Below are 15,371 nucleotides of genomic sequence, written 5' to 3' on the forward strand. Positions count from 1 at the left end.
TGATCATGTATATGTTTTTGCTCTTTATTCTTTGTTATAGAGCCAAAGTTTGGAGAAGTGGTTTACCCATACAGCTCCATTTTGGATAGATAATTATTCGTGTTGTTGTTTGTTTAGTGTTTTCCAATTTTCCCAAGTGGTTAGAGTCTATGGATTCTTCAATTACATTGAGCTGATTTCTGACGTGCTGTTCCTTCTGTTTCCATAGTGTATTTCTGTATTGTTTTAGTGATTCACCATAGTGAAGGCGTAGACTCAGGTTTTCCAGGGTCTCTATGTTTTTGGTTGGACAGGTTTCTCAATTTCTTTATTAGATTTTTGCATTCTTCATCAAACCATTTATCATTGTTGTTCATTTTCTTCGGTTTTCTATTTGAGATTTTTAGATTTGATAGGGAAGCTGAGAGGTCAATATACTGTTAAGATTTTCTACTGCCAAGTTTACACCTTCGCTATTACAGTGGAACGTTTTACCCAGGAAATTGTCTAGAAGAGATTGAATTTGTTGTTGCCTAATTGTTTTTTGGTAGGTTTCCAAACTGCTTTCCTTCCATCTATAGCATTTCTTAATGTTACTCAGTTCCTTTGGCTTTGATGCCTCGTGATTGAGTATTGCTCTGTTCAAGTAGTCTGTGATTTTGCTGTGGTCTGATATGGGTGTCAGTGGGCTGACTGTGAACACTCTGAGAGACTCTGGGTTGAGGTCAGTGATAAAGTAGTCTACAGTGCTACTGCCAAGAGATGAGCTATAGGTGTACCTACCATAGGAGTCCCCTCGAAGCCTACCATTGACTGTCTGTCTGTCTGTCTGTCTGTCTGTCTGTCTGTCTGTCTGTCTGTCTGTCTGTCTGTCTGTCTGTCTGTCTGTCTCTCTCTCTCTCTCTCTCTCTCTTTCATTCTCTGTTATTCTCTGTCTGTCTGTCTCTCTCTTTCATTCTCTGTCATTCTCTGTCTGTCTGTCTCTCTCTCTCTTTCATTCTCTGTCTGTCTGTCTGTCTGTCTTTCACTCTGTCATTCTCTGTCTGTCTGTCTGTCTCTCTCTCTTTCATTCTCTGTCATTATCTGTCTGTCTGTCTCTCTCTCTTTCATTCTCTGTCTGTCTGTCTCTCACTCTGTCATTGTCTGTCTGTCTGTCTGTCTGTCTGTCTGTCTGTCTGTCTGTTTGTCTCTCTCTCTCTCTCTCTGTCTCTCTCTCTCTCTCTCTCTCTCTGTCTCTCTCTCTCTCTCTCTCTGTCATTCTCTGTCATTCTCTATCTGTCTCTCTCTCTTTCATTCTCTGTCATTCTCTGTCTCTCTCTCTTTCATTCTCTGTCATTATCTGTCTGTCTGTCTCTCTCTCTGTCATTGTCTGTCTGTCTGTCTGTCTGTCTGTCTGTCTGTCTGTCTGTCTGTCTGTCTGTCTGTCTGTCTGTCTGTCTGTCTGTCTGTCTGTCTGTCTGTCTGTCTGTCTGTCTCTCTCTCTCTCTCTCTCTCTCTCTCTCTCTCTCTCTCTCTCTCTCTCTGTCTCTGTCTCTGTCTCTGTCTCTGTCTCTGTCTCTCTCTCTCTCTCTCTCTCTCTCTCTCTCTCCCCATCTCTCATTCTTCCAGTCTTCCACTGTACGTGACGATGTATGATTGATCATCTGTTTCAGGAGGGAAAGTACTGGGGTAATATTATTATAATATAATATACTCCCATAGTGAGACTAAGCAATTAATATGATCAAAGTCTATTAAACTGAATATCTGACTCCGTTTAACATTCTACTAAAACAATGTACAATCAAGTATTATGCGTTTAGCTGACTAAGATCGAAGAATCAAATTCAAATTCACTTTGTCAAATGAAAGGATTCACGTACAAGGCGTAAAGCTGAAGTTACAAGGCAATACTGACATTAATAAAGCATACTTCTAGGCATATAGATCCTCAGGTTACAGGACAAACCATGAACAAAAAGATGCTCACTAGGCCAGAGGCATAGAAGCTCTAGCAAATGAGAATTGATCATTCAACCTTCCTCCATGGACTGGATACAAGGTGAGAGAGAGAGAGAGAGAGAGAGAGAGAGAGAGAGAGAGAGAGAGAGAGAGAGAGAGAGAGAGAGAGAGAGAGAGAGAGAGAGAAGAGAGAGAGAGAGAGAGAGAGAGAGAGAGAGAGAGAGAGAGAGAGAGAGAGAGAGAGAGAGAGAGAGAGAGAGAGAGAGAGAGAGAGAGAGAGAGAGAGAGAGAGAGAGAGAGAGAGAGAGAGAGAGAGAGAGAGAGAGAGAGAGAGAGAGAGAGAGAGAGAGAACCAAGGCATTTAATTCCATTTATATCATCTGAAGGTGTGACTTTCTCAACCCAAAACCAACCACCGTTTTTGACATTATGCTGTTATCCAGAGGGACTTACAGGAGCAATTAGGGTTTAAGTGCCTTGCGACCTTTCGGGTTACTGGGCCAATGCTGTTAACTGCTAGGCTCCCTGCCGCCCAGTTCTATCCGGAACCAAAAAAGGGTTCTGCCTGACCAGTCCAACAATACCAAGGTTACACTAACCTAAACACTCGAGCCCAATCTTCACAGGGTGTCACAGAATCTAAAGGATTGTAAATAAGACACACAACACAAAAAAACCTGTTGCAGAGTAAATCAGAGTTCACTCTGTACAGAGATCATACATCCATAGAGATAGCATCAGAGTTATCGTCAGTGAACAGTTACCACGGAGATCATACATCCATAGAGATAGCATCAGAGTTATCGTCAGTGAACAGTTACCACGGAGATCATACATCCATAGAGATAGCATCAGAGTTATCATCAGTGAACAGTTACCGCGGAGATCATAGATCCATAGAGATAGCATCAGAGTTATCGTCAGTGAACAGTTACCACGGAGATCATACATCCATAGAGATAGCATCAGTCAACATATTGCTTAACATGGATGATATAGTATTATTCTGTCACATTCAATAGTCAGTCCTCTGGATACTGTAACAGAGATATAGTCAGTCCTCTGGATACTGTAACAGAGATATAGTCAGTCCTCTGGATACTGTAACAGAGATATAGTCAGTCCTCTGGATACTGTAACAGAGATATAGTCAGTCCTCTGGATACTGTAACAGAGAGATAGTCAGTCCTCTGGATACTGTAACAGAGATATAGTCAGTCCTCTGGATACTGTAACAGAGATATAGTCAGTCCTCTGGATACTGTAACAGAGATATAGTCAGTCCTCTGGATACTGTAACAGAGATATAGTCAGTCCTCTGGATACTGTAACAGAGATATAGTCAGTCCTCTGGATACTGTAACAGAGATATAGTCAGTCCTCTGGATACTGTAACAGAGAGATAGTCAGTCCTCTGGATACTGTAACAGAGAGATAGTCAGTCCTCTGGATACTGTAACAGAGATATAGTCAGTCCTCTGGATACTGTAACAGAGAGATAGTCAGTCCTCTGGATACTGTAACAGAGATATAGTCAGTCCTCTGGATACTGTAACAGAGATATAGTCAGTCCTCTGGATACTGTAACAGAGATATAGTCAGTCCTCTGGATACTGTAACAGAGATATAGTCAGTCCTCTGGATACTGTAACAGAAATATAGTCAGTCCTCTGGATACTGTAACAGAGATATAGTCAGTCCTCTGGATACTGTAACAGAGACATTGTGGCCCCTCAGAGGGGGAAGGACATACTGACCCTTAGGCATTGTCTTGTGCTATTTTACTTTTTAAATGTATTTTATTTAACCTTTATTTAACTAGGCAAGTCAGTTAAGAACAAATTCTTATTTACAATGACGGCCTAGGAACAGTGGTTAACTGCCTTGCTCAGGGGCAGAACTACAGGTTTTGACCTTGTCATCTCGGGGAGTCAATCCAGGAACCTTTCGTTTACTGGCCCAACCCTCTAACCACTAGACTACCTGCCATGTTGGCTGGAGGTGACAGAGAGGACATATATTAGGGCCGAGCCTACAGAATGTCATACCAGACTGTTGAATATTCAGGATGTCCTGATGTGTCCTGCTTTGTGATTGGTCAGGAGAGACATTTGGCCTGGGATGTTTTTAATGATGTCATTATGCACACTCTAGAATGCCCTTCAAGCCAATCGGAAATGAGTATTCAACAATGGCGTGGTAAAAGGTGTGTAATATGTAAGTTTTTTCTGTGTTGTAACAGCAGTGCCAGTGGCTCCAGTCAACGTATCGGTAAGTCAGCTGAGATCAGACTCCGCCCTCATCATCTGGAGTGTACCACAGGGAGACATTGTCATCGGATACGTCATCTCACAACAGGTGAGAAAGATATATATATAATATGCACTAACCGGTCAAATATTTTTTTCTCTCACTATTTTCTCAATTGTAGAATAATAATGAGGACATCAAAACTATTAAATAACACATATGGAATCATGTAGTAACCAATCAATCAAAGTGCTGTACAGAAACCCAGCCTAAAACCCCAAACAGCAAGCAATGCAGGTGTAGAAGCACGGTGGCTAGGAAAAACTCCCTAGGAACACCAGAACCTAGGAAGAAACCTAGAGAGGAACCAGGCTATGAGGGGTTGGCCAGTCCTCTTCTGGCTGTGCCGGGTGGAGATTATGGCCAAGATGATGAACATGGCCAAGATGTTCAAATGTTCATAGATGACCAGCAGGGTCAAATAATAATAATCATAGTGGTTGTCGAGGGTGCAACATGTCAGCACCTCTTGAGTAAATGTCAGTTGGCTTTTCATAGACGATCATTCAGAGTATCTCTACCGCTGCTGCTGTCTCTAGAGAGTTGAAAACAGCAGGTCTGGGACAGGTAGCACATCCGGTGAACAGGTCAGGATTCCTGCTGTCTCTAGAGAGTTCAAAACAGCAGGTCTGGGACAGGTAGCACATCCGGTGAACAGGTCAGGATTCCTGCTGTCTCTAGAGAGTTGAAAACAGCAGGTCTGGGACAGGTAGCACATCCGGTGAACAGGTCAGGGTTCCAGTTCCATAGCCGCAGGCAGAACAGTTGAAACTGGAGCAGCAGCATGGCCAGGTGGACAGGGGACAGCAAGGAGTCATCAGGCCAGTTAGTCCTGAGGCATGGTCCTAGGGCTCAGGTCCTCCGAGAGAGAGAAAAAAAGAAAGAAAGAAGGAAAGAAAGAAAGAAAGAAAGAAAGAGAGAGAGAGCATACTTACATTCACACAGGACACCGGATAAGACAGGAGAAATAATACTCCAGATATAACAGACTGACCCTAGCCCCACGACACATAAACTACTGCAGCATATATACTGGAGGCTGAGACTGGAGGGGTCGGGAGACACTGTGGCCCCATCCGACGATACCCCCGGACAGGGCCAAACAGGCAGGATATAACCCCACCCATTTTGCCAAAGCACAGCACCCACACCACTAGAGGGATATCAGTCTCCTCTGAGCAGTTTATGTTGAGATCTGTCTGTTACCTGAACTCTGTGAAGCATTTATTTGGGCTGCAATTTCTGAGGCTCTAATGAACTTTTCTTCTGCAACAGAGGTATCTCTGGGTCTTCCTTTCCTGTGGCGGTCCTCATGAGAGCCATGTTCATCATCGTTTGGTGGTTTTTGTGACGTCACTTGAAGAAACTTTCAGTTCTTGACATTTTCTGCATTGACTGACCTTTCATGTTATGATGGACTGTCGTTTCTCTTCGCTTATTTGAGCTGTTCTTGCCGTAATATGGATTTGGTCTTTTACCAAATAGGCCAATCTTCTGTATACCACCCCTACCTTGTCACAACACAACTCATTGGTTCAAACGCATTAAGAAGGAAATAAATTCCACAAATTAACTTTTAACAAGGCACGCCTAATAATTGAAATGCATTCCAGGTGACTACCTCATGAAGCTGGTTGAGAGAATGCCAAGAGTGTGCAAAGCTGTCATCAAGGCAAAGGGACTACTACTGTGGAAAATCTCAAATGTAACACTTTTTTGGTTACTACATGATTCCATATGTGTTATTTTATAGTTTTGACGTCTTCACTATTATTAGTAAAAAATAAAGAAAAACCCTTGAATGAGTTCGTGTTTCCAAACTTCTGACTGGTACTGTATGTGTGTGTGTGTGTGTGTGTGTAGAGGCAGGATGGGCTGATGCAGCGCTCCATTCGGGAGGTGAACTCGTCAAGTCGAGCGTGTGTGTTGTGGGACCTGGATGAAGACACACACTACAGCGTACAGGTACAGGTTAGAGGTCAGGGGGTAGAGGTAGAGGTCAGGGGGTAGAGGTAGAGGTCAGGGGGTAGAGGTAGAGGTCAGGGGGTAGAGGTGGAGGTCAGGGGGTGGGGGTGGAGATCAGGGGTAGAGGTAGAGGTCAGGGGTTAGAGGTCAGGGGGTAGAGGTGGAGGTCAGGGGTAGAGGTAGAGATCAGGGGTAGAGGTAGAGGTCAGGGGGTAGAGGTAGGGGTCAGGGGGTTGAGGTGGAGGTCAGGAGGTAGAGGTGGAGATCAGGGGTAGAGGTCAGGGGTTAGAGGTCAGGGGTTAGAGGTCAGGGGTAGAGGTAGAGATCAGGGGTAGAGGTCAGGGGTTAGAGGTCAGGGGGTAGAGGTGGAGGTCAGGGGTTAGAGGTCAGGGGGTAGAGGTAGAGATCAGGGAATAGAGGTCAGGGGTTAGAGGTCAGGGGGTAGATGTATAGGTCAGGGAATAGAGGTCAGGGGTTAGAGGTCAGGGGTTAGAAGTAAAGGACAGGAGTTAGAGGTAGAGGTCAGGGGTTAGAGGTCAGGGGTAGAGGTAGAGGTCAACACAATGCCACAGATGTCTCAAGTTTTGAGGAAGCGTGCAATTGGCATTCTGACTGCAGGAATGTTCACCAGAGCCGTTGCCAGAGAATCTATACATAGGCTAGCTGCTATGCCCAGCAGCTCTTTAGACCCTTGGTCAGCAGGATCCCTGGACAGATAGTAATGGTCCCAGCACCTGATGCTAACCACATCATGGGATCCAAAATTCAAAAAAGGTAGCTAGTAACCAAACTTTTTCAATAGAACACTTTTTCAGAGACTTTTCAAAAAAACTAACCGAGTTCTCCCTCATTCCTGCATTCAACACGTGAGGGGGTTGCAGGTCTGATTGTGTTTTATATCTTAGGTCCAGTCCATAGGTCTTCAGGGAGACAGCCAGCCCAGTCACACTGTCCACTTCAGGACCCTGGAGAAGACTGATCACTACCCTATAGGAAGCATAGACGGTAGACACACACATGCAAACATACACACACAGACATGGACGCACACACACACACACATGCATGCACACACACGTGCATGCATATACAAACAGTAACTTTTCCCCCTCTACCCTAGATGACCCGACCATGGAAGGGATGGATCTGACCCCTAACCTGCAGACAGGAGAACTACTCATCGTCACCACTGTACTGCTACTCTGGGCAGGTTGGTCTCTCTCTCTCTCTGTGTGTGTGTGTGTGTGTGTGTGTGTGTGTGTGTGTGTGTGTGTGTGTGACACAACACAGAATTAGATAAAACATTATTACACACTATTATATTATATACAGTGGGGAAAAAAAGTATTTAGTCAGCCACAAATTGTGCAAGTTCTCCCACTTAAGAAGATGAGAGAGGCCTGTAATTTTCATCATAGGTTCACTACAACTATGACAGACAAAATGAGAAGATAAAAATTCCAGAAAATCACATTGTAGGATTTTTAATGAATTTATTTGCAAATTATGGTGGAAAATAAGTATTTGGTCAATAACAAAAGTTTATCTCAATACTTTGTTATATACCCTTTGTTGGCAATGACAGAGGTCAAACGTTTTCTGTAAGTCTTCACAAGGTTTTCACACACTGTTGCTGGTATTTTGACCCATTCCTCCATGCAGATCTCCTCAAAAGTAGTGATGTTTTGGGGCTGTTGCTTGGCAACACAGACTTTCAACTCCCTTTTTTGCCCCACTGTATCTATTGTTACAACCCGCTGTCCTCTGTCTCCTCTCTGTTCTGTCTTCAACCCCCTGTCCTCTGTCTCCTCTCTGTTCTGTCTTCAACCCCCTGTCCTCTGTCTCCTCTCTGTTCTGTCTTCAACCCCCTGTCCTCTGTCTCCTCTCTGTTCTGTCTTCAACCCCCTGTCCTCTGTCTCATCTCTGTTCTGTCTTCAATCCTCTGTCTCCTCTCTGTTCTGTCTTCAACCCCCTGTCCTCTGTCTCCTCTTTGTTCTGTCTTCAACCCCCTGTCCTCTGTCTCCTCTCTGTTCTGTCTTCAACCCCCTGTCCTCTGTCTCATCTCTGTTCTGTCTTCAACCCCCTGTCCTCTGTCTCCTCTCTGTTCTGTCTTCAACCCCCTGTCCTCTGTCTCCTCTCTGTTCTGTCTTCAATCCTCTGTCTCCTCTCTGTTCTGTCTTCAACCCCCTGTCCTCTGTCTCATCTCTGTTCTGTCTTCAACCCCCTGTCCTCTGTCTCCTCTCTGTTCTGTCTTCAACCCCCTGTCCTCTGTCTCCTCTTTGTTCTGTCTTCAACCCCCTGTCCTCTGTCTCCTCTCTGTTCTGTCTTCAACCCCCTGTCCTCTGTCTCCTCTTTGTTCTGTCTTCAACCCCCTGTCCTCTGTCTCCTCTCTGTTCTGTCTTCAACCCCCTGTCCTCTGTCTCATCTCTGTTCTGTCTTCAACCCCCTGTCCTCTGTCTCCTCTCTGTTCTGTCTTCAACCCCCTGTCCTCTGTCTCATCTCTGTTCTGTCTTCAACCCTCTGTCTCCTGTCTCCTCTCTATTCTGTCTTCAACCCCCTGTCCTCTGTCTCATCTCTGTTCTGTCTTCAACCCCCTGTCCTCTGTCTCCTCTCTGTTCTGTCTTCAACCCTCTGTCCTCTGTCTCCTCTCTGTTCTGTCTTCAACCCCTTGTCCTCTGTCTCCTCTCTGTTCTGTCTTCAATCCTCTGTCTCCTCTCTGTTCTGTCTTCAACCCCCTGTCCTCTGTCTCCTCTCTGTTCTGTCTTCAACCCCCTGTCCTCTGTCTCCTCTCTGTTCTGTCTTCAACCCCCTGTCCTCTCTCCTCTCCAGCGGTAATAGCTCTGTTCTGTCGTCAGTATGACATCATCAAGGACAATGACTACAAGGACAAACCCAAACGCCCCTCTGTTCGGACCGAACCATCTTACTACAGCACCAGCGTCTCGGCTCAGAGCACGCCACTCTACTACAATGGGGGGGTGCAAGGCAGCAAGGTGATAAACAAAGTTTTAATCTACAAGGATGTGTTTGTGTCATCAGTGTATAACTCAACTCTTCTCTCTGTCAGTTCCACAGGACCTCCTCTTCCTCTTCCATCATCAGAGTGTGACAGGATCTCCTCCTCCTCCATCATCAGTCTGTGACAGAGCCTCCTCCTCTTCCTCCTCCATCATCAGTCTGTGACAGGATCTCCTCCTCTTCCTCCATCATCAGTCTGTGACAGGACCTCCTCATCCTCCTTCTCCATCATCAGTCTGTGACAGGATCTCCTCCTCTTCCTCCATCATCAGTCTGTGACAAAGCCTCCTCCTCCTTCTCCATCATCAGTCTGTGACAGGATCTCCTCCTCCTCCTCCTCCATCATCAGTCTGTGACAAAGCCTCCTCCTCCTCTTCCTCCATCATCAGAGTGTGACAGGATCTCCTCCTCCTCCTCCTCCATCATCAGTCTGTGACAGGACCTCCTCCTCCTCCTCCATCATCAGTCTGTGACAAAGCCTCCTCCTCCTCTTCCTCCATCATCAGAGTGTGACAGGATCTCCTCCTCCTCCTCCTCCATCAGAGTGTGACATCAGGAAGTGACACAAGCATAAAGGAAGTGACACAAGCATAAAGGAAGTGACACGAGCATAAAGGAAGTGACACAAGCATAAAGGAAGTGACACGAGCATAAAGGAAGCGACACGAGCATAAAGGAAGTGACACAAGCATAAAGGAAGTGACACAACTGTACAGTAAGTGTCTTAGATGACTTGAGTACATGTCCGATCAAGAGCCCAGTTCCCTTTTTCAGTTCAGTGGCTGAAACTATCCCATTCAGAACTGAGTATTTGACAAAGAGAATCTTGACATTGTCACAGCAATATCACCATACACCAAACATGTTTAAGGAACAAGAGAGGAAGGAGCAAGGGGAAGACCTTCTGACAGAAAGGGACGAGGCAAATGTCATCCAGCTAGTGGACTACTTCTCCCCAGTTAGTGGACTACTTCTCCCCAGTTAGTGGACTACTTCTCCCCAGCTAGTGGACTACTTCTTCCCAGTTAGTGAACTACTTCTCCCCAGCTAGTGAACTACTTCTCCCCAGCTAGTGGACTACTTCTCCCCAGTTAGTGGACTACTTCTCCCCAGCTAGTGAACTACTTCTCCCCAGCTAGTGGACTACTTCTTCCCAGTTAGTGAACTACTTCTCCCCAGTTAGTGAACTACTTCTCCCCAGTTAGTGAACTGCTTCTCCCCAGTTAGTGAACTACTTCTCCCCAGCTAGTGGACTACTTCTCCCCAGCTAGTGCACTACTTCTCCCCAGCTAGTGGACTACTTCTCCCCAGCTAGTGGACTACTTCTCCCCAGCTAGTGGACTACTTCTCCCCAGCTAGTGGACTACTTCTCCCCAGTTAGTGAACTACTTCTGACCAAAGCCACCTGGACTGGACCAGTTTGGGAAGAACTGCTCTAAGGGCACCTGGATGAAAGGTCACACGTACAATTTGACAAGCTGGACAACAAAGATTCAGACATCACCGTTTTCTCCTTCTCCTTTAAGCAATGCAACTCTTTAGTCATTCCTGGGTGTTCCACTGTGGATGAAACTGTTCTACCTCCCCGTGATGTTAGGGAAACTAAGTTACAGATACATCGACCCTAACAACAGACACACAGACCCTAACAACAGACACCCTGACTCTAACAATAGACACACAGACCCTTACAACAGACACACAGACCCTGACAACAGACACACAGACCCCAACAACAGACACTCATACCCCAACAACAGACACCCTGACTCTAACAACAGACATGCAGACCCTAACAACAAACACACAGACCCTGACAACAGACACACATACCCTAACAACAGACACACATACCCTAACAACAGACACTACACCCCTAATAACAGACATATAGACCCTAACAACAGACACACATACCCAAACAACAGACACGCATACCCGAACAACAGACACAGACCCCAACAACAGACACACAGACCCCAACAATAGACACTCATACCCCAACAACAGACACCCTGACTCTAACAACAGACACGCAGACCCTAACAAACACACCGACCCTTACAACAGACACACAGACCCTGACAACAGACACACATACCCTAACAACAGACACTACACCCCTAATAACAGACATATAGACCCTAACAACAGACACACATACCCGAACAACATACACATACCCTGATAACAGACACACAGATCCTAACAACCGACATACAGACCCTGACAACAGACATACAGACGCTGACAACAGACACACAGACCCTAACAACATACACACAGATCCTAACAACAGCCACACAGATCCTAACAACAGACACACAGACCCTGCTGTATAGAGACATTATAACTAACAACAGACATGCTGCTGTATAGAGACATTATAACTAACAACAGACAGACATCCTGCTGTATAGAGACAATATAACTAACAACAGACATCCTGCTGTATAGAGACAATATAACTAACAACAGACAGACATCCTGCTGTACCTAACTAACAGGTGAATGCCCTGTACCATTGTAGAGACACTGTTAAACTGTGGACATTACCTGTGTAAAGTCACCCCCAGACATGTAGATGACTAACTAATGCAGGGCTAGGCAACCCTGGTCCTGGCAACCCTGGTCCTGGCAACCCTGGACCTGGCAACCCTGGTCCTGGCAACCCTGGTCCTGGCAACCCTGGTCCTGGCAACCTTGGTCCTGTGAACCCTTGACCTGGCAACCCTGGTCCTGTGAACCCTTGACCTGGCAACCCTGGTCCTGTGAACCCTTGACCTGGCAACCCTGGTCCTGTGAACCCTTGACCTGGCAACCCTGGTCCTGTGAACCCTTGACCTGGCAACCCTGGTCCTGTGAACCCTTGACCTGGCAACCCTGGTCCTGTGAACCCTTGACCTGGCAACCCTGGTCCTGGAGCGCTGCATATGCTTCAGGCTTTTTGTTTAGCTTTTTTATTAGGCCTGGGAATTTAGCCAATCACTGATAGTGATCAATTAGCTCAGTAGGTAAGGTGATTAGTAGAGGTTGGGACTAAAGTCCATGTACATGTTCACTCCTGGGTTACTAGGGTTACCAGGGTTACCAGGGTTACCAGGCCCCCAACTAACACAGCGTGTTCTTATATATAATTATATTTTACAGTATGTAGATACAGAATCAACAATTGAAATATAGTATATGGTAAAATGTGAATAGTTACTAGAACTGTATAATACACAACTACACGTGTGTTGACATCTCCTTATGTTAAGACATAGGTCATAACCGTGAATAAATCTAAAAAGATTGGTGGGTATTTTTTTGTTGTTGTCTCAAACGACCTGGGTTATTTACTCCAAACATTGTTTAGCCAGGCTAAATACTTGTCAGAAAGTGTTAGAACACACTGTGATTTAGGTCACTGTGATACTCGTACGTTATTTATTCCCAGGACATTGATACGCTGCCAGCGTATGACATCACATCATCATGACGTATCAGCTTACATCTTATCTGCTGTTCTCTTATCCGTCCGTACCTGAAAGAACAGCAGAAGACGAGAGACAGAGGAGGGGATAGAAGTAGTGATGGAGGACTTTGGATAATGTTACTTGTGGTGATGGAGTACTTTGGATGACGTTACTTGTGGTGATGGAGGACTTTGGATGACCTTACTTGTGGTAATGGAGGACTTTAGATGACGTTACTTGTAGTGATTTGAGGACTTTGGTTGACCTTACTTGTTGTAATTGAGGCCTTTGGTGGACCTTACTTGTAGTAATTGAGGCCTTTGGTGGACCTTACTTGTAGTAATTGAGGCCTTTGGTTGACCTTACTTGTAGTAATTGAGGCCTTTGGTGGACCTTACTTGTAGTAATTGAGGCCTTTGGTGGGCCTTACTTGGCATCCTCCTCGGCTCCGGCCCAGAGAGAAACACACAGGAATAGTGTCAACACAGACACTCAGACACAGCAACACTGTAACACTATAACACTGTCTCTTTGTTGTTAGCCATGGTCGGGAACAGCAGACTGGAGGGCGAGAGAGAGCCTTTTAAGCGTCTCTGTGTGTGGAGTAAAGGTGATACACTGTATTACCTCACGCTTCACCTCTCCATTCACTGAACCTTCTTCCAGCCAGGACAATGGCAACAATAGACGAAACAAGATAGACACAAAGAACTTCATAATCATCAGCTAGATATATGAAACGTAAAAATAAAATGTGATTTATTTGAACAGCTGCCAAGAAAGCACATGTAGTTATTACTTTTCAAGTTAAAACCGATTGAAATACTTAGTTTGGTGAGAAACACAACACCAAGGAACCTGATGACCTCTGTTGTCTGGAACCTGTTGTCACTGTCTGTCTGGAAGCTGTTGCCGCTGTCTGTCTGGAAGCTGTTGTCACTGTCTGTCTGGAAGCTGTTGCCGCTGTCTGTCTGGAACCTGTTGTCACTGTTACAGCCTTGAGCGATTACAGCCTTGAGTCTTCTTGGGTATGACTCTACAAGCTTGGCACACCTGTATTTGGGGAGTTTCTCCCATTTTTCTCTGCAAATCCTTTCAAGCTTTGTCAGGTTGGAAGGGGAGCGTTGCTGCATAGTCGTTTTCAGGTCTCTCCAGAGATGTTTGTTTGGTTTCAAGTCCGGACTCTGGCTGGGCCACTCAAGGACATTCAGAGACTTGTCCCGAAGCCACACCTGGGTTGACTTGGCTGTGTGCTTAGGGTCGTGTGCTCTGGAGCAGGTTTTCGTCAAGGATCTCTCTGTACTTTACTCCGTTCATATTTTCCTCGATCCTGACTAGTCTCCCATTCCTTGCTGCTGAAAAACATCCCCACAGCATGATGCTGCCACCACCATGCTTCACCTTAGGGATGATGCCATGTTTCCTCCAGACGTAATGCTTGGCATTCAGGCCAAAGAGTTCAATCTTGGTTTCATCACACAAGAGAATCTTATTTCTCATGGTCTGAGAGTCCTTTAGGTCCCTTTTGGCAAACTCCAAGCGGGCTGCCATGTGCTTTTTACTGAGGAGTGGCTTTCATCTGGCCACTCTACCATAAAGGCCTGATTGGTGGAGTGCTGCAGAGATGGTTGCCCTTCTGAAAGAGCTCTGGAGCTTTGTCAGTGACCATCGGGATCTTTGCCACCTCCCTGACCAAGGCCCCCATCCCCAGATTGCTCAGTTTGGCCGGGCGGACAGCTCTAGGAAGAGTCTGGGTGGTTCCCAACTTCTTCCATTTAAGAATGATGAAGAACATTGTGTTCTTGGGCACCTTTAATGCTGCATAAATATTTTGCTACCCTTCCCCAGATGTGCCTGTACACAATCCTGTCTCAGAGCTCTACGGACAATTCCTTTGACCTCGTGGCTTGGTTGTTGCTATGAGATGCACTGTCAACTGTGGGACCTTATATAGACAGGTGTGTGCCTTTCCAAATCATGTCCAATCAATTTAATTTACCACAAGTTGAAGAAACATCTCAAGGATGATCAATGGAAACAGGATGCACCTGAGCTCCATTTCGAGTCTCATAGCAAAATGTTATAGCTATTTTGTGTAGATTGACGAAGATATATATATATATTTTTTATAGTTCTATTTTAGAATAAGGCTGTTACTTAACAAAATGTGGAAAAAGTCAAGGGGTCTGAATACTTTACCGAATGCACTGTATTTGTGTGTCTTTCTGGAACCTATCATGGTGATGTAATTTCTTGAAAAAAACTTTTGGTCTCAACACATTGTTATTGGATTTTCAACACTGCAGAACCAAATAGAGGTCACCCCGGGACCTTAAACACAACCAATTTTTTAATAAGTAACATGATATCATACAAAGTGCCACATTTGTGACATATGACACGAAATGCATAACGTAGTACACAATTTGATGACGTAGTACACAATTTGATGACGTAGTGCACAAAAAATGGGGACCACTTTTGGCTCGTGAGCACCACTTTCAAAACTACTGGCTGAAAATTATACATATCTTTAAGTTTGCCACCAGTGAGCTTTCTGTTCTGCACTTTTCTACTGGAACATTGGCCATCTCGTCAGCTGCTCCAATTCTGTAATGTTTGATGGGTGCCCTACGTCAAGATGGCGAAACACAAGTATAGGGACAAAAGTGGAGGAGAAATTGAGTGGGTCAGACACAA

At 45.3% G+C, this 15,371-nt stretch overlaps 1 protein-coding gene across 3 annotated transcripts in view; it reads left to right on the plus strand.

Moving 5' to 3' along the window:
• fndc4b (fibronectin type III domain containing 4b) overlaps positions 1-12,510 on the plus strand; it is a 20,691-nt gene extending 8,181 nt beyond the window's left edge. The window contains exons 3-9 of one of the 3 annotated variants that reach the window (XR_016489072.1): positions 4,163-4,278; positions 5,844-5,935; positions 6,094-6,195; positions 7,101-7,200; positions 7,316-7,405; positions 9,051-9,188; positions 9,263-12,510. Coding sequence is in view for 2 of the 3 variants with exons in the window: in XM_036955260.2 (XP_036811155.1) it covers positions 4,163-4,278; positions 5,844-5,935; positions 6,094-6,195; positions 7,101-7,200; positions 7,316-7,405; positions 9,025-9,188; positions 9,263-9,304 (706 nt within the window). In the remaining variant the exon portion in view is untranslated. Of the gene's footprint in view, positions 1-4,162; positions 4,279-5,843; positions 5,936-6,093; positions 6,196-7,100; positions 7,201-7,315; positions 7,406-9,024; positions 9,189-9,262 lie in introns of all 3 variants that reach the window. The other 2 variants (XM_036955260.2, XM_090211617.1) reach the window with 2 other exon arrangements.
• The last annotated feature ends 2,861 nt before the right edge of the window (positions 12,511-15,371 follow it).

The sequence above is a fragment of the Oncorhynchus mykiss genome, chromosome 19 (assembly GCF_057628025.1).
Source record: "Oncorhynchus mykiss isolate SJ-2025 chromosome 19, ASM5762802v1, whole genome shotgun sequence".
NCBI lineage: Eukaryota > Metazoa > Chordata > Actinopteri > Salmoniformes > Salmonidae > Oncorhynchus > Oncorhynchus mykiss.